This window comes from Puntigrus tetrazona, chromosome 17 (assembly GCF_018831695.1).
Source record: "Puntigrus tetrazona isolate hp1 chromosome 17, ASM1883169v1, whole genome shotgun sequence".
Lineage (NCBI taxonomy): Eukaryota > Metazoa > Chordata > Actinopteri > Cypriniformes > Cyprinidae > Puntigrus > Puntigrus tetrazona.
In genome coordinates this window covers 4,781,723-4,805,950 of record NC_056715.1, presented here as the reverse complement: position 1 = coordinate 4,805,950, position 24,228 = coordinate 4,781,723, and the positions used below count along the sequence as shown (strand labels likewise).

At 37.8% G+C, this 24,228-nt stretch overlaps 2 protein-coding genes across 3 annotated transcripts; one reads left to right on the top strand and one right to left on the bottom strand.

The window, feature by feature from the left end:
- The first annotated feature begins 5,048 nt into the window (after positions 1–5,048).
- On the top strand, positions 5,049–14,836 carry pnoca (prepronociceptin a). The gene is made up of 3 exons (XM_043262985.1): positions 5,049–5,178; positions 10,701–10,853; positions 12,716–14,836. The coding sequence occupies exons 2-3, from the start codon at positions 10,731–10,733 to the stop codon at positions 13,304–13,306; spliced, it is 714 nt and encodes a 237-aa protein (XP_043118920.1). The 5' UTR covers positions 5,049–5,178; positions 10,701–10,730; the 3' UTR covers positions 13,307–14,836.
- Positions 14,837–15,256: 420 nt separating this feature from the next.
- Positions 15,257–23,232, bottom strand: znf395a (zinc finger protein 395a). Of its 2 annotated transcripts, none has more exons than XM_043262984.1 (10): positions 22,802–23,232; positions 20,103–20,333; positions 19,795–19,982; positions 19,593–19,699; positions 18,586–18,779; positions 18,387–18,487; positions 18,062–18,293; positions 17,805–17,903; positions 17,138–17,256; positions 15,257–16,461 (listed from the first exon to the last, which is right to left on the bottom strand). In XM_043262984.1, exons 2-10 carry the CDS (start codon positions 20,244–20,246, stop codon positions 16,350–16,352), a joined length of 1,296 nt encoding a protein of 431 aa, XP_043118919.1. In that variant the 5' UTR covers positions 20,247–20,333; positions 22,802–23,232; the 3' UTR covers positions 15,257–16,349. The 2 variants fall into 2 exon arrangements, with proteins under 2 accessions (XP_043118919.1, XP_043118918.1); XM_043262983.1 differs by having other exon boundaries at positions 22,911–23,232.
- Between the last annotated feature and the right edge of the window lie 996 nt (positions 23,233–24,228).

Sequence of the window (24,228 nt, the reverse complement as noted above, 5' to 3'; positions counted from 1 at the left end):
CAACTGAGACATACTTATCGTAAAAGAAAAAATAAATAAAGGGCAAATTAGGGCATATATTAAAAACAAGAAGTGTTGGATTCTTCTGGGAACCACAATGGTTCTTTTAGCATCACTGCAAAACCTTCTTTTGCAAACATTATTTTTTAAAAAGGTGTACTTTATGCTGAATTTTTGATATTATAAAACATTTTGACGCTACCATTCAATAGGGATTTATTAGTCAGTCTGATGATTCAGTAGTCACCCTAAGGCCACGTAGAGTCCAAATATACTGTAACCCAATCTGTTTATTGAGCAGTGATGAAATAATCAGCTGGTAATGGATTCTGTTGAAGTTTGCTGCGGTGAATCACAGTAAGTATGCATCTAATGCCTGCTGGTGGCAGCCTGTTTAGCGAAAAGCGTAAGTCAACCAATGTTAGCCTTCCGTCTGGAGCCGGCTTTAGTGCACATGCTGTTGCCCCGATCTCAAGCTCTTACGGTCTCTCAGTTTCTAAGGCACTAAGCATGGTCATTAACCATCAGCATGGTCACTTCCCTGTGTAAATGTACAGGGGTCGATTTTGATCAGAGTGTCCAGAAACCCATATGTATGGACTTAATACGACCACGGGACAAGGATTTAATGTTTGACCACAGTATAGTCCCTCTATTTACTCTCATGTTGGAAAACATGTTTTTGACATCTTGTTAAGCGAGACTGTGGCAAGCGTAACAGATATTATTTTTCTTAATTGAGGCACTATGTGACAATTATTACATAAGCAATGTTTTTAATTTGTTGGCTTCTTAAAGACGTTGCAAATGCCCTTTGGCAATGGCACCTTACATAAATATCATGAGATGAATTTTTCAATTAAGTTTCAACATGAAGCTCGTACTCTTTGATTGACAACCACTCCAAAACCATTTTTCACTTTTGCAGTTCGCCCTTGGCGATAGAAATTGATATGACGTTGTTATACTTGGCTATGCTAAGTGACAAGGGCAAATTGGAGCTGTCTTGAACTTTCGAATAGTTCCATTGCATTCCTGTATCCTAAAAATAGCTGGTCTAGACACTCAAAGACAAACTTGTCCGATTCCACAAATAACATCATTTAAATATGAAAGGCACGGATAATACATAGAAAATGTTGTGGGATTTGCATTTGCAAAACGTTTCAGTCATTTGCTTTGTATAAGATTTTATACAAACATGCATTCAAGCTGCACATTGTTACAGTATTTTTTTTTTTTAAAACCATGATGCTGATGCTGCTGGCACCATTTTCTACCAAATGATCCTCTAGTAGACATTTTAGGCAGAAAAATGCATGATTTTCAGAAAGCTGCTGCGGATTCATTTGCATCTATTATTTCTAAAATATGCTATTTGCAGTTACAGTTCATTTATATGCATTAATAAAACAACTCAACAAAGCAAAAAATTACTGCACAGGCATATAAATCTTGTTAACCAAATGTTATTGTTTGGTGAAACATTTGTTAAGAAAATAAAAGTCCTTTAAATCCCACTTGATGAAATTATACAGAGCTAGATTATGAGCAGATTTATTATTGTGTGCACATGCAGACTTGTTAGGCTCCAGTTTAACTTTGTTTTATTCGGTTTGAAGCTCCATCTTTATCTCTTCTCAGGAGTAGAAAAATATAAAGTAATCTGTTAACGTCACATTGGACCAATCCTGTGGGATTCTGGCAGTGCGGTGAAGCTCTATTAATCAAACTGATTGTGTATGATACATCTCTGTTCTCTCTCATGTTTTTAATGATACTGGGGATTTCTAAGGCCTTTGATTGATTGCATTCATTGTTGTGATGCATTCTTATCAATGACTCTAATTTTGGTTGACTCAACTCAGAAATGTTCACTTTACAATTAAGCTGATGATGCCAGGAAGGAAATACAGCTGTAGAAGGACCCTTGGGAAGGTTTCTGAAAATTACACAGTTGTGACATTTGTGTTGTGAATCAACTCAAGTTTGTAATATCGTCAACATTTAGGGAATGTTATGTTGTGATACTTTCATGGATATGTTGCATTTTGGTGTCGTGTTATTTTTATCTTTTTATTATTATTGAGACTATTACATACTGATGCTAAACTACGATCTAGAAAATTTTAAATAACCATGGGAAGTAAATAGTCTTAAACACACTGGATGTCTCTAACGAAAACTGGTCATTTGGGTCCATGTCTGTATTAAACCAATAAAATGCATTTTTTATTATTTTAATTACCAAAACATAATATTTAATTCTTTCACATTCAACTGCATTCATGCTGTAATCATTTCTTCTTAAACGTGACAAATTAATATTTTTTTATTTCACCATGAGCACAGTCGCTCATCTCAGTTACTACAATGATCACACATATATGTATTAAAGGCTATTCTTTAATATTAAGACATAAGTTTATCAATATCAGCAACTCTACTCTGATCAATTTAATAGAACTCTCTTACCAGACACATTTCACTGAAAATTCATTATTTTTCATAAAAGGCGCCAAGTGGTGACATTAATTATCAGATCACTGAAGAAAAGAAATTGCTAAATAGGGATGGATATTAACTTTCTTTTTGAAGGCTTTCCTTTGTTATTCACTGCACTGAGTGGGACTCTGACTTCTGTAATATGCACATTTAATCTTCCCCGCATGATCCCCGGCACAATAATCAGCAACCAGCGCAGATGCAAACTAACAATTCTACCCATGGCAGACTCACCCTAGAGCTGATGCCCAGAAACTCTCATAAAAAAAAATGCTTTCTGCTCTCTCAGCGGGAGTTTCTTCTCTCAGCATGGTGACACGCTGCAGCCAGATGAGCGAACACAACTCATCCTATAACGCACTTATCAGATCTCCTTCTCCATCCCATCCAGCTGAGAGCTACAATGATACATCATTTGGGCCAGAAGCCCTTGTTAGCATCACGAGATGGTCATCTCAGCGAGAGGCTTTTTACCATCACCACAATCAGAGGTTTTCTATATACCCGCCCAAGGACAAACACATGACTGTTTAAACTCACTTTATAAGATCTGGCTTAAGCAACTGTGGAGCCCACAGCTGGGAGGGCCAATTTTCTGGTCCCTTCACCTGTAGACAAAGTGCTGGCCTGTTCTGATTTGGCTGTTTTGGACTTGCCAGACAAGACCGCGTTTCAATTCACAAGCTGGAAAAGCAATCTCAACGCTTTCAAGTTCTTACATTGTATTTTGGATTTGGTTTCATCACCATGAAATAGTTTTATTTTAAAACTGCCATTCATTGTGAGACTATGCAAAGAAGCTTTCGCCATCCGTCAGGCGCGTTTATCTACGGGCTATTTCATGTAAAAACACACACACTCATCGTCAGACATGTTCTGACTGTGAGCGCTGTGAATTTCTCACCTCGCTGGTGTGACCGTCAGTACTCAATAATTGAGATGTCTTAAAGATTGCTTTTTCAGAACACGTTAAGGGAATGTTGTGTTTAGTTCAGCACCAGCTAAGAAAAAATGGGCTGTTATGAAAATGCAATTTCTGAAAATTCTCAGTTCACCAAGACTAGCTTTTAAAAATATTTTTCTTGGTTGTGCAAACATTAAAGGAACTTTATGCGAAAAGCATAAACCTTCTGAAAGCTAAACCTTCTGAAACAAGTAACACAATATGTATTTAAGGCGAGACTTTTGTGAACATTGCAAAACACAAGACCAGGTGACTTTGAAAGAAGACTTTCATTAGTGATAATGTTTCTATAAAACTTGAGAGTTTTGTCAGAAACTTAGCCAAAGTTCTGAGAACATTCCCTGCTAGTTAAAGTGCTTTTCTAGATGCTAGATTCTAGAATAAATCTAAAATTAACAAGAAATTATTATGACTGAAAATGTATTAGGTTTTTACAAATCTAGATTCTTTATATTGTATTTCACCGTATTTCAACGGTTCTATTAAAAAAAAGACAAAACATCCAGTCTCTAACAAACTGATAAATTACATAGAACCTCAGAAATTAGAGAATTTATGACTTCCCAAAGAAAACTCATAGTACTTACTGCTTCAAAATGTTTTAAATTGTGTTAAATATGAACTTAGAAGATTCAAATATAATTTCTTCAAATTCTGTCATTAATTACTTACCCTCAAGTCATTCCAGATCTGTAAAAATGATTATATATTTGAAGAAATTAAGAGCTTTCTGACCATGCCTAAACAGTGATGCAACTGAAATGTTCAAGGCCCAGAAAGATAGTAAGGACACTGTTAAAATAGTCCATGTGGCATCAGTGGTTCAACCTTAATTTTATGAAGCGAAAATACATTGTGCTCAAGGAAAACACAAATAACAACTTTATTCAAAAATTTCTTCCAAACAAGAAAGACAGTCTTACAGGTTTAGAACAAGGGGTAGAGTAAAAAGCGTAAAAATGTATTTTAAACATATTCAAATAACCTGCGTTTTCTTTCCAACAGAAAATCTTTTACAGTGTATAAAAGACCAACCTATAGGTAATAAAGCATTTTCTTTACTTTGGCTCTGTCTCTCAAGCATCCCTAATTCCCATTGTTTGCCCTTAAATTCATAACTGAAAGTTATTATTGCTCGATCGATATTCATTATATCTTTTAGACAGCAAACGAGATATTGAAAGCAGCACAGATTGAGGTTTAATCCATCGCGATGTCAATGGTCACGCTTTTGCACACATCTCTCAAAGCATTATTATGGTTTTAGAGGCATCACTTCATCAGAGGATGAATGGACAGAAGTCACGCTGGTGAATGAGTGTGCGGGTATTCTGGGAAAGTGTGTGCTTGTATTTTTAGTTTTCTAGTTTGTTCTCAGAGACTGCAATCCTTGACGTAGAAGATAAGTCTTGACGTCCACCCATCCCAATACGTAAGAGTCTTCTCCTGTGTCCTCTCTCTCTCCCTCCCTCATCCCACTCTCGCGCACACACACACACACACACACACACACACACACACACACACACACACACACTTGTAAAACAGGGGGTTAGGGGTTGGACCACAGGGAGGGGTGTGTCTCTATAAGACGACCGAGAAACAGCATCCTCTTAGGAAACAAACAGAAGCAAGCGATAGGAGAATATACCCGCCTTCAGTTTCAGCAGATCTGCTCAGGACAGGTGCCTGAACCGCACACAGCTCAGGTAGGCTGACTGAAGGGAGAAACACTTCAGATTCCCATCAATTTACTCAAGCCACTTTGCTCGGGTCTGCTTGCTGATTATTTGTAATTTAGCGTGTTCGTTACAATGCATTTTTCAGTTAAACTTCAGTGGACAATTTCCTCATTAACTCACCCTCATTATCTTCCAAACCTGTAGATAAAATACTTTCTTCTGTGTTACATCTTCTTTTGAAAGTAAGTCATTCAAGTTTTGAATGACTTGGGGGTGTATTTTTATTTTCTAGGTGAACTTTCTTATTAGATCAGAAGAAAATTTTATCAGTAACTATTTTGTCCAGATTTATTAGCAATTTATATGTCAAATTATGTATTAAAACGATGTATTAAAACGATGCATGGCTGTTATATATCTTCTGAACCCTATTTATGTGAATGACAGGGATGTATTTTTTACTTTGCTCTCATAATTGTACCATCGATTGATACATAGAGAGATCAATGAATTTCTTTGCAGGGCATAATCCAGCACCCATTTTATTTTAGGGAGAAATTTATTGTCCATTGGGGTGTTTAATTCAGCTCAGAGGAATATTGGCAGTATTGTGAAGCATTTTTGAAAAGGAGCTGACTTTCGGTGCACGAAATGTCTGGCACCTGCTCCATTCATGGACCATTTACCACGCAATCTTTAGCCAGTGACTTTAAATGTCTTATCTGTTAGAGTTAGTTTGGTTTTAGTGCTCAGGTTTTAAAATCAGACACACAGATAATTGTTGATTTCGCACAAGGTCATAATGAATTAGCATTAACTGTGGAGAAAATCTGCCTTGGGTAATCCACAATGTAACTTTCTGATGTTGCACTTTGCTAGATAATTTTACACTTGGTCTATATCACAGAGTGACACTAAAGTCTTGGTTGGAGCTGAGATAGCGAGAATTGTGGATATGATCATAAAAAATAAAAAAAAGTGGTAATACTATTTTTTAAAAGAAAGAAAGTCAGAAAAAAGTGGCTGACTTGTGTTTTGAAAATGTTTCAAAATTTAATTAGTTTTTTTCTATGCGAAATCTTTAATGTATACTTGTATTTAAAAAATACAATTATTATGTAATAATTAGGCAATTGTCCTACTTATGTAAAGACAAACCCACACGATGATTAATAGTAGAATCTTATGAAACAATTTTTAGGATTTTTGAAACTAAGAATAGTCTGATTATTTCTTGGAAGGCCCTGAGGCAAAAGTATCGGCTCGTCCAAAACTCATGTAACAATTTTAGTCACTGTGAAACTGACTCCTGATTAGCTGTCCTTGCATTGCTTTAAATATCCTGATGCACAAAAAGTACAGTCATAAGCAAAACATATCAGAATAATCACAATTACATATTTTTAAACATTTTATGTATATACAAACTAGCTTTAGAATAAAAGATTATGATCTGGTACATACCGAGCCACATACTAAGTATTTTAAGATACATAATTTAAAAAATATATGTTTTTGTTTCGTTATATATAGATACGTACATTAGATATGAAGGGCATTTGGCGCTGAATCTTAAAAAAGCCTTGTCTGTAAAAGCGTGTGCAATGGACTGCAGCAGTGTGATGCTTAACATGCAGGTGTTAATGGGTTTTATAGTGTATCTACTAGCTCCCAAACTTTTTTCAGGTATTTTACCATATCAAGACTAACGTGACTATTTGATACTGGACTACGAACAGCAATGTTAAACCGCATTGATATGAAGGACTGCACTGCAAGAGGAGTTAAGTCCTTAATGATATTTGATCAAGGATTTTCTCTGCCCTTAAAGTCTGTTTAACAACTGCATTCAATACGGCAGATGAAACAATTACTTTCGCATCAAGCATGAAAACAGCCTTAAGCTTTTAGATTAGATAATCTATCCTTGTCATGCGCGTCAATGCAAACCCTAACCTGGCGGCTGTGTTTAAGTGTGGTGAATCCATCCATCCCAGCCATTGATTATTTAGGATCAAAGAAACAGTTGTGGACACTGGGCCAATTTTGCATTCAATTTGTGGATGCGTTTATCTGCTCTTGAGTTTGCAGGTGTATGTGCACAGATTTGTCTTTGACCTTGATGGGCTGCAGCGGCCGCACTGAGACATACAGGTGAAGCTGTCAGTCAGTGTGTTTGCCGATGACGTAGGGTTTTAACCGTTTCTGGATAAACCTCAACAATGCTTCTCAAATTGGCCAGAAAACCAAATGGACCAAAAAAATGAGAGATCACAATACAAAATAAAACATTTCTCATCAGATTCCTCTAAAATTATAGATGCGCAGTTTTCCACCTTCATTCCAGATTTCCACTGTAGACCAACACCCGTAACGCTTTTATTTCTCCCAAGGAATTCAAGGAGAAACATAAAGGATCCTTAAGTGAAACCTAACTGAGACTCACCATTGCTATGTAAGAGTAACATAAGAGCAATAAAATGTTCCTCGGGGGTGTTGTTCCATTACTGGTCATTTCATTGACATGTTTATAGCCAATAATGGCAATTTTACACATCAACTATTGGATGCTAAAAGGCTATAAGGGTTAACAGTGGATTAGTAATAATGGCCATTGATTTCTTCTTTTCAAATATATCTAATGTGTCATGCTTGAAGGACACTGAAGTCATTAATCCAAACCAGGTATAGCAGTTAGTGACATATAGTCTCCTCCCTAACAGCCAGCCCATTATGATCATATTCCACTATTTCTTTAGTTTATGATGGTGGTGTCATATTCCTCTATATGTCATCGGGAGTACGTATTTACAGCGGTTTCTTGAAGCTTTCCCTCTGCAGTTCCACAATTCTGGTCTAATTAGATACAGCAGTGGGCTGCCATCTCTGCCACTGAGAACCCCTCTGGTATTTAATTTTGATTATGACGCGTTTGATTGAGAAATGAGCTGTGCAAATCAGCCCCCATTTACCTCTGCTGTTTAATTGAGCCATTGTGTGTCTTTTAGCCAACCGTGTTTGGCATACATTGAAAATCCCAGGAGATGACACGTCTGAAATGATGGACACAATGGTAGCGACTGGTGATGGAGACGGTAAATGAAGCAGAACATGGAATTCTTTCCACTTGCTTTGTTTACTGGACAATGTCTGTCATTTCTCATCATGATATATATATATATAAGGTAGATTTACAAAAAAGTTTCGATTAGGAAATGAACCGAGAGCTATTGGGACAAATTGTGCAATAAAAATCACAAAAACACAAAATGAATTTGCAATTCCAAGAAACAGAGTTGCAATTGAAAGAACTGAAAATATACAAAAAGTTGCAATTGAACATGAATTCACAATTAAGAGAAATAGTTACAATTGTGAAATAACAATTGTGCGAGTCACTATTAAAAGAAAGTTGCAAATGTCAGATATAAAGCCACTTTTCTGTTTTTTATTTTGCTACACTGAGACAGAAACAGGCTTTCATGCTTCAAAATTCAAATTGAAAATATCAGTATCATAAGTTCAGAAATTTTTGCAAATTTCTGAGTAAATGCATTCATTCTAACTATTCGTTCCAATAATGTGCATTATTAAACAGTTTGTGTAAATAAATCTTAAACGATGTCACATATCACTAAACGCAAGGCTACTGCAGGCAAGATATGAAGCACTGACATACTGCAAATAGCGCACTTAGTCTTTCCATTTCAAAACAGAAAAGCTTTCTTATGATATAAAACGTACAGTTTCTCAGAGTGCACCAATTTCCTCCCACTTAGTCAATGAGAGATTGTTCTTTCCTTTGAGTATATGAGATAATTCCAAAGGTCACAAGTTAAATCGCTATGTCTATCTTGGTTAAGTCTTTTTTTTATTACATAATTGAGTTAGTTAATTAAATCTTGAAGGCCTGCCAAGCTCCGCATCCCACATGTATGCATGCTTCTGTACGAACCACAGTGAGATTAAGAACTTCTGGGTCACCTGAGGTGCACAGAAAACGCGCTGGTAATCTAAATTTAAATGAGAAACGTCAACCAGAAAAAAAATTGCTGCTGAAAAGGAAGAACTACAGTTGCAACAAACAATCCCCACTTGAAATATCACCTCTAAACAACACAAGCACCCTGGCCTGAATCCATTTAGGGACATCATCTTGTAGTTCCCAAGAAAAAAAAAACTAGATAAATAAATAAATGAACTAAAGGAAGTGACAAAAATCAATATTCAGTTCTTTCGCGCCTGCATAAAGTTGTGCGTAATTCACTCAAACACTTATAATTATGTGTCTTTCCTTTTCTGTTACTCGTACAGTGACTGAATTCAATGAAACTCACTCGAGGGGTGCCTATCGATTCTCCGTGACTTACACCTTTGCTTTTGTTCCTGGTGACGCCTTCAGTACAAGTGTAATGCAGGTGAAATTGATTTATCCTGAAGTTGCTTTTGAAGCAACTAAACAACTGAGGGTTTGGCAGACAGCATGTCAGCGGCCACCAATCAATGTGAAAATGTACATTCGTTGGTGCTTTATTTGCTTGACGAGGCAACTGTGGAATAAGGTTATTTTTCTTAAAGCTTCGGCACAAAAAGGGACCGATTCGCTTTGTAGTCCTCTCTATTGTTTGGAGTAATGTGGTGACTAAGACTGCTTAACCAGTGTGCATCACAGCAGCTCAAATCCTCCTCGTCTTCTCCATTCTGCTCTCATTATGCCACGAGCTCTAATTCTAGCTTAAATTACTACAGATGATGAGTTCTGCTAATGAAGTACTGGCAAATGCTAAGTCTGTCTCAAATAAATTCAAAAAGTACCTTTAAACAGGGTTAGTTAGATGTATTTTTTTTTTTACTTTATATAGTTTAGATTATGTGAGGGATAATGACCCTCTGAATGTGCATTACCGCAAAATATTCTCACCCTGAAGGAGTTTTTTTTTTTCAATAATGACCTTCTAACTGTAAGTTACAATGCTCATTACGAGGCTTTACTTTGCAGGAAATTAATACTTTCATTTAGCAAGAATCCAATGAATTGATCAAATGACAGCAAACCCTTTTTCATAGTTTACATACACATTTTAGACAAAACAACCTTTTCAACATTGATACTAATTTGAAATGCACCAATTTAACATTTTAAACCAACTTCTAAAGGATAATGTGACACTGAAATCTAGAGTAATGATGCTGAAAATTCAGCTTTGTCATCACAATTCTAAATTACATTATGAAATGTTCAAAAAACAAATAAAATAATTATATATATATACACACATACATATATATATATATATATATATATATATATATATATATATATATATATATATATATATATATTTATTTATTTTTTTATTTTTTTTTAATAACAATATTACCGTTTTAACTTATATTTTGATAAAATAAATTAGGCCATATTTTACAATGTTTTTAAGTTTTCATACGAATGACCACCCAAACCCCCCAACATTACACGTGGTAAGATCTTCTTCCAAGAATTGTAACCTATTTTCTCTCACACACCATCATCATCTCTGTCTCTACAGACTGCACTTCAGCCGTTAACACACTGCGTGATGAAGACTCCACTGTGGACACTACTGTTGCTTGGACTGTGTAACCCAGCGTGGTGCGACTGCCAGAAGGACTGCCTCTTCTGCAGCCAAAAACTGCCTAACGAATATGCCTTCAACAATTTGGTAATTCCCTGCAGTGTCATCCACTTCAAATAGGAAAGAATATCGCAAATGAGATCTACTACTATCTCTTCTGTACAGCAGTGAGATTAAGGGAATGCAACAGCTAACTTTCATACAGCCTGTCGATTTTTTTTCCCCCGAAAAAAAAAAAAAATACTCCAATAATCTCTCACGTCTTGTCTAGAGTTTCCGAAGAGATCTCAACAACATGACAGATTGTGCTCATATTGCGCCAACAATCAGATTTAACATGAGCTCAAATATTTTCCATTAAATTCACGAACGGAATACACCGCGTATGCCCACCATATTAATTAGCCTTATTTTCTTACATGCATCAATAATATCATAATTTATTATTTTTTTCACATGCAAGCAACACTTTTCTTCAGAAAACGTCTAGTTTTATATGGTACCCCGCACAGATCTTCTACAGCTTCCTGAATTTCATTTTCTGTACTGTCCGAGACCTATGGCCTGAGTTGTATCGAATTTCCCTGAGACACGCCATTAGTTGACATAATTATAATGATCATAACTGTGGAATGTGGTTGTGCTCTGCAGCTGATTATAGCTCCGAGGAGGAGGACATACTCTCTGATTCATGTCAATAACACGCATTTGAGGGGGAAGAAGTGCTAATTTGGTTAAAGATGGCCCTTTGACTCAAAACAGCTGGGGTGATTCAGTTATCTTGTTGTGTAATTAAGTAGAAACACAATAACATCATTCGGCGAGGCTGCTTACGGAAACTGATGGGCCTGAGTAGCCCTCCACTGCGCACTCTCCCCGAGGTGTTCTTATCATTTTTTCGGCATGAATGAACAGATATACCCTCTCCTAACTAACCGAGTGCCTCGAAACCAAACTTTTAATTTAAAAAGGGTTAATTTATTCCGCAAGATAACAACGCGCGCTCCCTCCATTTTAACGCGCGACTTAAGTTCTCATGAAATTCAACATTTTTGGAAAAGACAATCTATGGTCGAGCATGCTTACAGATAAAAGTGTCTAATAAAGCAATATAACGAGCAAGAGAGCGACTGCAAGCGTGGTGTTGCTTTCATGCGGTTCAGTAAACCGTTTAAAACAATGTAATGTTGGTAAGGTTAACTTACATTTACATACATTTCTTTCCTGTTACAGTTGTCTAGTTTTCTTCCTCCGAAGAAAATAATTCCATACGCGAAGACAAGCAAGACGCAATTACCCGTGTTTCCTTATTGATCGGATCAGCGTAATGAACGAATCGACTCCATGACTTAATGATTCACTTGTAACGTGAAAATGGAGTTTTTCAAAATGCAATGCAATTGTCCAATCAAATTCAATTAATTAAAATCAATGTTACGGATGTATAATTAGGCAATAAATCGTTAAATTTCACTCCAATAATGTGCAATATTTCTGAAGATATTGATAGACACAGGGGCGTGGCTTAATTTTATCTTTATAAATTTGCTTAAAATAGGCAAAAAATTTTTTAAAAAGTGTTAAAAACATCAGAATTGTTTGCAAGGAGGTGTTAAAAAATGCTTTATTACAATAAAATTATTTAAATGTAAAAAATTTAAGATTTATAGGAAAGTGTAAAAATTAATAAATAGGGACAATTCAGAACCCATAGCTTACCTTGTTGATTAGTTTTAGACTGACTTGAGCACTTTTAAACCGATTAGACTGGGATTCCATCTGAACATTTATTTGTCTTGGTAAAGAAACCAGCTTAAAGCAGTTATAAGACCAGGTGAGTTATAAATATTGAAGACAAAGGTACAAGACATGCGCGCCATTATGTGGCTGTACTAAAGCATGATGATGTTGACAGTGTGATGTGTTTGTTTGCGTGTGTCTTTTTTCAGGTGTGTCTGGTGGAGTGTCATGGTAAGCTTTCTCCGGGCGACACCTGGGAGATGTGCCGCAGGATCATTGTGGAGCAAAACCCAAAAGCCTTGCTATCGCTTGGTAATGGCATGCTGAAAAGAGCAGAAGAGGAAGCGGACACCTCTCTGGCTGTGGACCAGGACGATGGCCAGTTTTCTGAAACCCTCCAGAGGTTCGACCACATAACGCGGGCCTTGGGAACGGATGATCAGGACCAAGATATGCAGCTCAGTAAAAAATACAAGTTCCTGCAAGTACAGTCAGCGCAAGAATCTGAAGAAGAGCGAGATGGAGATAGCGAGGTGGAAGGCGATGAGGAAGACGCTGCCGTCCACCTAATCAAACGCTTTGGAGGCTTCCTCAAAAACAAGTACGGCTACAGGAAGTTCATAGATCCTGGAAGGTCTTTGCAAAAGAGATATGGGGGTTTCATAGGCGTCCGCAAATCGGCCCGTAAGTGGAACAACCAGAAGCGCTTTAGCGAGTTCCTCAAGCAGTATTTGGGCATGAGTACTCGAGCTAGTGAGTTTAATAGTATGTCTGCTGATGTCACCCAACAGAATGAGTAAGCTTTGACCTTTGAAGCGAATAAACTTACCCAGCAAACCATTCGTTATGCTCATTCGAAAGATATCACGCACCGTCCTCCTCAAACACAAAAAGCTCTCATAGTGCCACAGGTTTAGATGTGGATTTACTCACTGAAGCACCTAATCTGTGTCAAGCAAAGCTTACATTTATTAGCTTGAAGTTTGAAGAAAATCTTCAGAGTTAATTCGAGACATCTATAGATTGCTTTAAGTGATTGGTATCGTATATGATGGCCCCTGTAGTTTAATTATACATTGTGGAAAGCCCATTTTGAAAACGTTACTGGAGCCAAATTCATCTCCTTTTCGACACTGCCACCTATTGGCCAATGAGAGTTCCCATCTCTATGAAAATGCTTGAAATTGGGGCCAAATGTCATACAGAGAGGTAGTTAACTGGCAAAATACAGTTACTAAAGGAATAGTTCACCAAAAATGAAACACTGTCATGACTTACGTAATTTTCAGCTCCAAATGAAACATAAATTAGCGTTTAAAATCGAATGGAAGCGTGAGAATTTTTATTACCATCAAATAAAATGTTAGTTTTCAAATCTCATATGCTTGCATTCAAACATTCTATGTCGCAATTTTGTCATGAGACAAGCTAGACAACTTTGGTTTTTGGAAGCGTTAAAAGTAATTTTAGTCTGTTCTTGGCTTAAATCTATCTCATTTTGCTTTAGAAGTCTTGATATATATAGTACACAGGCCATATATGCCTTTCTTTATGCCGCTTTTTGTTATTTTTGGAGCACAATGGGCCATATAAAATCCCAATCTGTTTTGAAAAAATCATCCATCTGAATGGGAAAATCAGTTATTTTATGAAGTGACAATTTTGTATGAATTTGTACCCAATGAATGTACATTTCGTAAGAAAAAAGCAAGAAGATCCACTCTTAAACATAATCATCAATGGAAGCATATTGTGCAAAACGTATGAATAAGACTGTACAAATTCATACAAATTAGCCACCAATTCACCAAAACATATTCATTACTACGAGATTACGTTGTGACAAAAGCAGCTTTAACAATCTGCTTAATATCAGCTTTTGTTTTAAGGAAGAAATAAAACAAAATGGGGTCAGAACGATGTGAGCATGATAGAATTAGCATTTTTTTGGGTGAACTATTCCTTTAAGGGGATTACGGAAAGCTAATCTGTGTTTACCGTCTCTCCCAGAAAATAAATAAAGCCAGATTTCGCATAAACCATTCCAGCAAAGACTCATCACTGTAATATGCCTATACAAACATAACAAATTCTGTTACGCACATGCACAGAGTTTGCGATTCCTCATCTAACAGTGGGAAACCAAAAGCTTTAATTTTATTTTTTTGAAACTGACAGTTGATTTGTATTCGTGCAGAAGAAATGATGTATTTATGCAAACATTGCCGAGTCATGCTTTTCCCTTTATTCTAATGATAAGAATCATGATGTTGACTAAATGAACTGTACATAGTAACTGAACTATGTCAATAAAATAGTTTACTATTTTCTGTGGCTTGTCATGCAGCAAATGATTGTGTCCTGAAGTATTTTGTTCATCTGGATTTCAAACTAATATTATTTCCCGCCCGTTTTTCTAAGTGCGTACACGCCACCATGTCATCCCCAAATGGACAAATATTAAAATTAAACACCTGCGGCCTTGCTTGCTTGCACAAAAGTTTATTTTTTTAAAAAAGGCCTGAAGCAACGCAAGTATAATGAAAAGAAATTATACTTTTTTTTTTTTTATCTCGAACAGATCTCAGAAAGTTCTTGACTTTTCATAAAAGAAAATACTTTGGAAGTACTTTACAAAAATGTACAAAAAGATTGTTTTCCATGAGGTTCATCGAATGTCTCTCAAGACTAGGACGTCCTTAAACAGCTGACTGTCAGAAATGCATAAAGATTTAAAGAGATCTTCAGGGTAAGGTACATTCAGTTTTATGTTGTCAAAGCGTCAAGCTTTGCAAAAGATGTTGAGCTACACATAAAAAGTCGACGTATAGAATTGTTATACAAAGTAAGAAAATATTTGGACCCAGTGTGAACCAAACGGTTGGTTACAACTTTCTCAAATGGTCAACGGATTAAATTTCACATTATTTTGAGATGTGTATGATGCATTTTCTTGCTGAGATTCTCTTTGGCAAGAAAACAGTTTAAACCGACGGACAGCCAGAGAGCAGACTGGGGCAAAAGCTCAAAAGTAAACTAATAACTGTATCAGATCATGCATGTTTACACAGATAATTCCTTAATATTCATGTGACAGAAAAGTGAATCATCTCAGTCCACAGAAGTATAACCTGTGACAGAAATATACTGATAATGACATACGATTTAACACACCGCAGATATCAAAAATCGTAATACAAAATCCTTTTTTTCCTCCTTTTTCCTTTTCAAAAGTTTGTTTTACAAAATTTTGCACCGGAAAAATCAAAGAAAATAAAACTGCATCTCAACGAGTAAACATGGCATACATGAACATAAATGTTATATGCTATTAAAACATTTATTCAGCGTTCTTGTTTTATCTACAATTAACCATAAGCTGCCAATTATGCCCCTGAAAGCAATGGACCACGGTAAAGACCTCTCATATGAGCGATTAAGTCGGAATGGTAAGTAAACTTTCCATCTGTGTCTGACGACGACAATGTTTACGTCACACTAAACAAAAAGTATATGGCTGCTGCTGTCGTATATGGCTGTTTGCTGCTTGTAAAAACAAAAACAAAAAAAACACATCAGACTTCATCGGTTCTTGAAATAAGAAGTAGGAAGACTGCAGGAGATTGTGGGGCAGAGGCTGTCCTTTTTGCTTTATTCTTCCAGCACCAACATGGTTCCTTAGCACATTTCAAAAAAACACGGAAATTGCGATTAAAAAGTAGAAAAAGTTTTTAAGTCACGAAGGTGCTCTTTTGGTTTCTTCCAACCATATTTCCTGGTAAGATGCCCTCTTGTGGGTCTCTGTAAGGTTAGTGTTCTGTTTCCATCAATCTAAAGAAGGGTTCAGTCGAGGAATCTCTGACAGGCCTTTTTCCAGCGGCAGGCGGTGCACCACTGGTCTCGGTGTTCGATGCCGTACACCTTCCGGCACTTCTTGGCTTCGCCCCGAATCCTCCTATTAATATGATAGAAATTCAGAATTAAAAAAAAGTGACATCTAACTAACACAAAACAACAAAAATTGCAACCAACAACATTTTAAAAAGGTGATTTATGTAATTTACACTACTGTTCATTAATTGAGCATCTATTTTAATTTTTTTTTAATTATTTCAGAAAGGATGCATTATATTTCATCAAAATTGTAAGCGAAGATTTAAGATTATTATAAATTTCAATTTCAAAAATAAAGCCCTTTTGAACTTTCTATTCCTGAAGACAAAAGCACTACAGAAATATTAAGCAGCGTAACATGAGCCCTATTTGGACTGTAATTGTTTCTCATGAGGACAAGGTATTTTCAAGACTTTTTTTAGAGGCCAGTCTGCAATTTTATTACCATCCGAAATGTGTTTTTCTGTACATGTTTTGTATTTTGCAGTTTTGTATGTATTAGCATACATAGAAAACAAATAAAATATAAAACTGCATATATAGAAAACTGGAAAATACCCCCCATACTATATTTGAATAATTGTGTTTAATTACGATTTAATTACGCATAATAAATGGCAATCATTTAATACTCAAGTTTTTTTTTTTAATACAACCTAAATTCATAAATGATTGACATCAACAGTAAGAGACTGAAAAACAGCTAAAAAAAAACAACAACAACAAACAAATCCCACCTTGAAGTGCAATGGTTTCTTGGAGGTGAAACACTGGCAGGATGTGGCCTGAAGGTGGCATTGTTATTTTGGAGCCACTGTTCACCAACACTAACTGAACGACGGCGGAATGGCGAGCCCTGGGGAGCAGAGAGAGAAAACAAGAGAGAGACCACCATTAGTCACAGAATGACGCACTGCAGGTTATATCACAGCTGCAAACACTACAGTACAAACAATGCATCAGTGCCGCAGACCTTTGAACCGCATTAAGGCTAATAAATGGCACCTTATTTCAGAAGATTCATATCAACAAGCAAGATGTTTCAAACTAAGCAAGCAAACAAGCAAGCTCATAATATGCAGATGAGATGATTTTGCATCCTAGTGCCAAGCATGTGTTCAGACAAAGAGAACGCAGGGTCCATAACTCCACTAGATGGCACTGCAATACCATCCGCATTTCTTGTGGGCGGAACAAAGGACACAAAAACAACATGTGCATGTCACTTCCATTTCCAGTGCGAAAACACAGCACGCCTTTGAGACCATGTGGTGCTTTGTATGTTCTGCGAGCCTCAGAGAAAACGTTGCATAACCGAACCATTACCTATAAATACTGTCAGGCCAAAGGTCTCTTTTTAAAGACATTTGTGCTGAGATGTCACTAAGCCTTATAGAATCTCACCTGTTTGCTCTGGTGAACTGTGAGGGATGGAGTCCAATGACAGGGCACGGGAACAGACACCGGTTTGCTCTGAGTCACAACCTGAACGGGTGGAGGAGCCTGAGGAGTGGCCATCAACATGTTAAACAATCATCCAAGTATGCATATTTATTGCCAATTTACATGCAAGCGATATGTGATCATGTCTTAGAAGGCACAAAACGCCCTCGAAAGAAACACATTGTTTAGTTGCACCGCAACAATGTCAAGCATCTAACCTGGTAAGAGTGCTCAGAATGGACCTGCCAGAAGCTGCCCGGGGCGGACTGGCTGAGAGGGCTGGGTTGGAGCATGTCTGGGGTGGAGGGAGGTGGGGGTGTGAGCCGGCTGGGACTGGATGGAGAAGTGCAGGAAGGCTGATGGCCACCAGAGGGAGTGGTCTGTTCCAAGTCCTGATAGACTTCAGTGTAGTAGAAGTCTTCTTCCCTTTGGGAGTGCTCATCACTTTGTCTGCAGAAAGCAGGATACACAGTATGATTACAACGAAAACGTCCCAGATTGCTGCATTCACCGCTTGTGATATGTGAGGCTTGTGATGCTTACCCAAGATGAGAATTTCGAATGTGACGTTTGATGCCCACTACTGTGGTCAGTATTTTTCCACAATTTGGCCACAAGCACCGATATGCAACTTTTACTGAATTCTAGAGGGGGAAAACAAAACAAAAAAAGTTAAGTTACATTCTCCATAAACCGGCCCCTAATACAGTAGGTTTTGTTGATTTTATTGGGTTTTACGTACTTTGCGTTTTCTTGGAGTTGGCTCGTTGAACAACATTTGGTCCAGTTCCATGTCCAGGCCTTCGTCAACGAGAGGGGCGCTCTTGTCAATCTCTGCGATTGGCGGGGATGGGGCGGGGCTTCCGTTTCCATGGTCGCAACTCCAATATCCACCATCAGACAGCTCGCTACCACCATTTTCTATCCCACACAAAGCTATTGCAAACAAAAATAACAGAGTTAAATAAGAAAATGTGCTTCATTAAAAACCTTTAAACCAGTAAGTTAAAAAAAACTAAATCTTCATTAAATACACATTATATTTAAGTATGGTATAATACAAATTAAATATATACTATATAATTTATTGTGCATTTTATAATGTTTAAAAACACTAGTGTCTTAGGATCTAAGATTTTCTTTAATGCCTAAAATTTATCAAGAGAAATTAAAAGGCATGTATAATGTTACAAAAGAGTTCGGTTTCAATCAAATGCTGTTTTTTTCCTTTTCGTTTAGATTCTTGAAAAAAAAAAAAAAAAAAAAAAAAAAAAAAAAAAAAAAAGCCCCGAAGAACCAGTCTATACAATGTTTTTTGAATCCTGAAGAAAACGTGACACTGAATACTGGAGTAAAGTCTGCTAAAAATTACATTTCAAAACTATTAAAATAGTGAAATGTTGTAACAATTTAAAAAATGATTTCTAAGTTTATTTTTCATAAAATAAATACAGCTGTTGTGAGCATACGAGACCTCTGCAAAAATCTAATTAATGTATATAGTTACATTTTATTCAGAAGTTGCTAATTTTCAGTTGGTTTACTCTGGTTAGGATCTTTCAGCAGCTTTGTTTAGACTTTGTTTTACTAATGAAAACTGTCTGCAGTTGTTAGCGATTTCTTCTTGGTGACTAACACCTATCTTAGCGAGCGTTGAGCAATTTCAGCTGGTTTATGCCGGATTTGTGCATTGCATTGCTGCTTGCAACTTTTCGAAAAAACAACCTTTAAATGAAATGTTCTACTAACCTTGTGTTGCACTCCCCAGAGCCGAGTGTTGGATGACTGGACTGCACGACAGACTTGTAAGCACCATTGCAGCCATAATCTCATCCATGTCCACCGTCTCTGGACTCCTGCAGTGTCGAAGTTATAAGGACAAAGTTATAAAGGGGTGTTTTTGATTCAAAGGCTCAGCATTCGTCATTCATGCAACTATAACAAGACGTACCTTCTTGGCACATCAATGGACGAGGAGACTGAGAAGGTAGAGCTGGAAGTGGGGCTCGTCCACACGTCTTCCAGCTTGCGATGAACATGCTGGTTGAGCTGCGGTAGGAAGATAGACACTTCATTGTCCACGTGGTTATGCTGTTCGACCACACCTCCGCATTCTTGTCCTCCGCAGTGCACATACACCTGAAACATATCGGGTAAAACACCGTGAAGACGCCGAGCACACCATTGTTGACACTGTGAACCACACCTAACAGGGAATGCCATTCATACTTTGATTTCATCTAAAAGGATAAAACCTACCTTCTGTCCCGGGTAAAGCTTGCTTCTGTGAAGCCCATTGTCTGGGCATCCGTGGGGTCCCGTTTCTGCCAGGCCCTCCGCTGAGGAACCACACACCAGGGTGCCCAGCGGGGACCGTTTCCCAAGTCTGGTTTTCGGTACCATTTTCTGTTCTTAGCACCTTTTGTCTTCTCAACTGCTTTGAAGAACTCCTGATGGAGATTCAGCAGAACTATTCAAATGAACAGGAAGCTGAGAAAAGGAAACCAATAAAAAAAAAAAGAGATGATTATTTTTTCCAAATCTCTCCATTCGGACACAAGTGCTTTTTAGATATCATTGTCAGTCTGGGAATTGAAAAACCAAACAGTCGACTAAAAGTGCAAAACAAAAAAAGTATGTATGCCATAAAATTATTTTAAACTCGCATATAAGATTTAATAAAAATATCTAAACATGCACCATTACAAATGTATTACATTTTCCATTTACAAAGACCACTGCTTTATGCATGTGCAAATTATTCGCATCGGTCTCATCATCGTTGTCACCTGTTCAGTCTGAACAGTGAAATCAGCCTGAGTCACCAACCATCTATATGCGAAACATCCGGCAACTTAGTGTCAAATGGTTAAGACATCACAGGACGAATGATGCAAAATTTGAAGTTTACGTGCAACTGTGCACAGTGACTATGAGTCATTGTTAGCACAGAGTGAACCACGCAAAAACTACTTTAAACTGACGCAAGCCATAAAACTGCTATGGTCATGCTAGGCCCTCTAACCTCGGAATGTTCACCCAACAGTTTAGGGCACGGAGAAATTGAGCATTATCACCAGCTGCTGTCAGGTATTAGGTTTCCTCTGTTCCAGTAAAGGGTGATTCAGAGTAATTGTAACTGATTGAAGTGAAATCTTCGGTTGCCAAAATACTACACATTTGGAGCATGAAAGAGAACACTTGTGTTTTTTTTTTTATTAAGTTTTAATAGTAGAGGTAAAGAAAAAGCTTCAGCGTTCACATCTGCTTTGCATACTGCACATTCTAACTACTGCGTATTGTGCAACACTGACGTGTCAAGAAGAGGCCGAACCACAATATAAAAAGTAAATCATAACAATAAGTACTTTTGATTTAAACCCCCCACCCAAAAAAAAACTGGACAAGCTATAGAAAGTAAAAAGTAAAAAGACTTTGGTTTCAAACAAATTATGACCTTTGGAAATCTCTATTAATCAGAGAATCCTGAAAAATGTCTGTTTCTACATAAATATTAAACATCCGTTTTCAACACTTGGTATTGAAACCATTTAGTGAATACCAAATCGGAATATTCCCGAAGAAAGTGTATTAGTTTCATGTACAAGTGGCAGGCTATTAGACAAATAAATAAACTAGCAGAAAAATAACCAAACCATTAAAATTGTCATATGATTTACATGTTGTGTTTTGACCTCTGCTTGAGGTGTCAACGTCGCACAATAGGCAATGGTTAAAATGTACAGTAGTATCCAAAGCAGATGAGAATGATAACTGCTAGTTTTTGGATAATAAGAAAAGGGTTTTTTTCTCGACTGTGAGACAAAACAAAAAAACAGTAAGCTTTGAAGAAAAAAAATTAGATATTGTTTTAAATCGTATTAAATATGCGTGATCATAAAAGTTGAAGAAAATAAAATATGCATGGCTTGATGCTTTTGGTAGATGAATAAATATTTAGAACTAGCGATAGAACGTTCGATTTATTTCCGCTAATCAGCTCTTTGCAAAGAACCGGTTCAAAAAAAAAGGGAAGAAAAAAAACGATTCGGCAATTACGTCATAACGTAATACGTCATAGCGTGATCCCTAACACACCGGCGTGGCATATTGCGTGTTTCTAAAACATTCCCAAGACGCTTTGCCGGCACGTAGCACGGTTTTTGTTTTACAGTTTTATATTTATAAAGCTGATCAAATGTGCATCATTCATTTAGAGTCACGATTCAAGAACAAAATCAGTCAGAACCTAAAACTTATGTTCGCGTCGAACAATCTCGGATAGGTTTTTTGCGCGTTTTTATGCGGTATTATTTAGTAAACTCCACCTCCTTTAAACATACGATCGTAAATCGCTAACAGTTTTTGTAAAATTTTCGCTGTTTGGCTATTTAACCGACTCGCGTCGGGCACGCTCGAAAGACAACCGGTCCGATTCATCCACGTTCAGACCGGTTTTGTGAACCGGCTCAATCAGCTAATTGAACATGCATCTAACTCAAAAGAACCGTTTGTTCGGGATTCGCTTATTCGGAAAATTGGTAACAGCGCGAGAGTTGCTGCCCACATGCTCGCAGCCGCGTTGCAGAGGCGGCGCGACGCGACCACAACGCGCGGCAGATTATCCGTATTCATTCAAAGCGTTAATAAATGCTGTCTTTGCAAAACTGACCACAATCTAGCAGCTGGACAGTTAATCTCTCCAAATGCGGAAAAGTACGTTTTTTGCTGATTTTAAGGACGAATTAACGAACCAACGGACTTTCCCCCGATGTTCCTCAGTAACTGTTTTTCCTAACAAACGCAAAAAGTTCATAGTTGTGTTTGATGCTGTATCGGTAGAGACCAACTAGCGCGATCTCTCTCCCGAAAGCTTTTAAAATCGACGCACAGACAAGCCACAAGTATCAAACAACCGAAAGCCTTTCTATATTAATTCGCTGTAATAATGCACTAACCTCGGTGGCGGCAAACAACGCGGACTTGACCGAGAAGCATTCGGAGCAAGCATAGGACGCGGATGCATTTAAACAGAAGAAAAACTTTCAATGAAAGCTGCGCACGTACCTTTGCCAATTTTCAACACACCCCCTTTCCACAAGGCTCGCTCTGACCGGCTGTAACTTGAAAATGTCCTTTTTCAGAGCCCAGAACGGCTTGTGTTCAGGCATTCAAAAACCCGGCGTGGATTTCTCACGGTTGCGCGTAACCGTACGTGTTCGATAAAGCGGCGAGGCCGCGAGAACGCCGCTGTTAAAGCGGTATATTCTTACCCACGATGTTCATTTGACTTAAAACGCACGAGGCGAGTTTCTGTTTGTTTTAGTTTTACTCCGCATTGCGTCCGTTCGCGCAGAGTTGAGCCGTTCCGGCGCAATCCGGTGCCGCGTTTTCCACTCGGCGCCTTCTAGCGGGCTTCTGCTCTTGTAGTAAACAACCTGACCATGTGGTAGAGAAGTCGACGCTCATTGGCTAAAAACCGCTTTCCAAGACACACGCCCTACAATTCCAACTTGTTTACGCAGAAGTTGAGGAAGGGTCAAGAAACACAATGGACACGCATCGCGCACTGTATTTCACGTACCCCCACGCCACTTTTATTTAATGTCTGCGGCTTTGCGTCGCTCCCGTAAAATGCACTAAAACAGCAGTGCAGAGAAACGACGTGCAAATGGCTGCATCGTCGCATGCTGTTCAAATAATGGTTTAAAACGTCAACTCCTGCGTAATTTGTTATATGCATATGCTTTTTATTTCGTGGCATGAGGCGTGCGTTGAAACTGCACTCGTGCGCGTGTCTGCAAAGCGCAAGATTTGTGTCTGTGCATATGTGTACATCGTGTTCCTTGTAACTGGTGGCTGGTTGATGCTCCACTGTATGCATTCCCTTTACAGGATTAACCTCGGGGTCGTGTTTGTCACGTTTTCAGTAAAGAGCACGCTACAAATATATGCTGTTATAAAATTCAAAGATCTGACCAGAGTTGTCATATGATTTGCTTTGCGCTGTAATATGCAACATTTGTCTCTTATCACAATGTGCTTTGGAACCAGAGGATACACAATTTTTAAGCAGGGGAGGGTCTATCAACAATAATGTCATGGCGTGTTTTAAGAGAGTTAATCTATATGTTTTACCAAGAGCAAGTACAATACTGTACAAAAGAAAGCATCTTAAGTTCAGTAGCTGTGTTTTTTTTTTCTTTCAGTAGCTGCGCTTTATGAAGGGGGAGGGTATGAAAGGGTTACATAATACGAGCTTTCCCGGTCCGGGGGCATCGCCGGCGCACGCCATTGGTCGATCGCTGTGACGTAGCTCCCCACGCGCTTCGCTCGTGCACCAGTCGAGGCCAATGAATGCGTACGTGCGCGAAAGCACATCCAC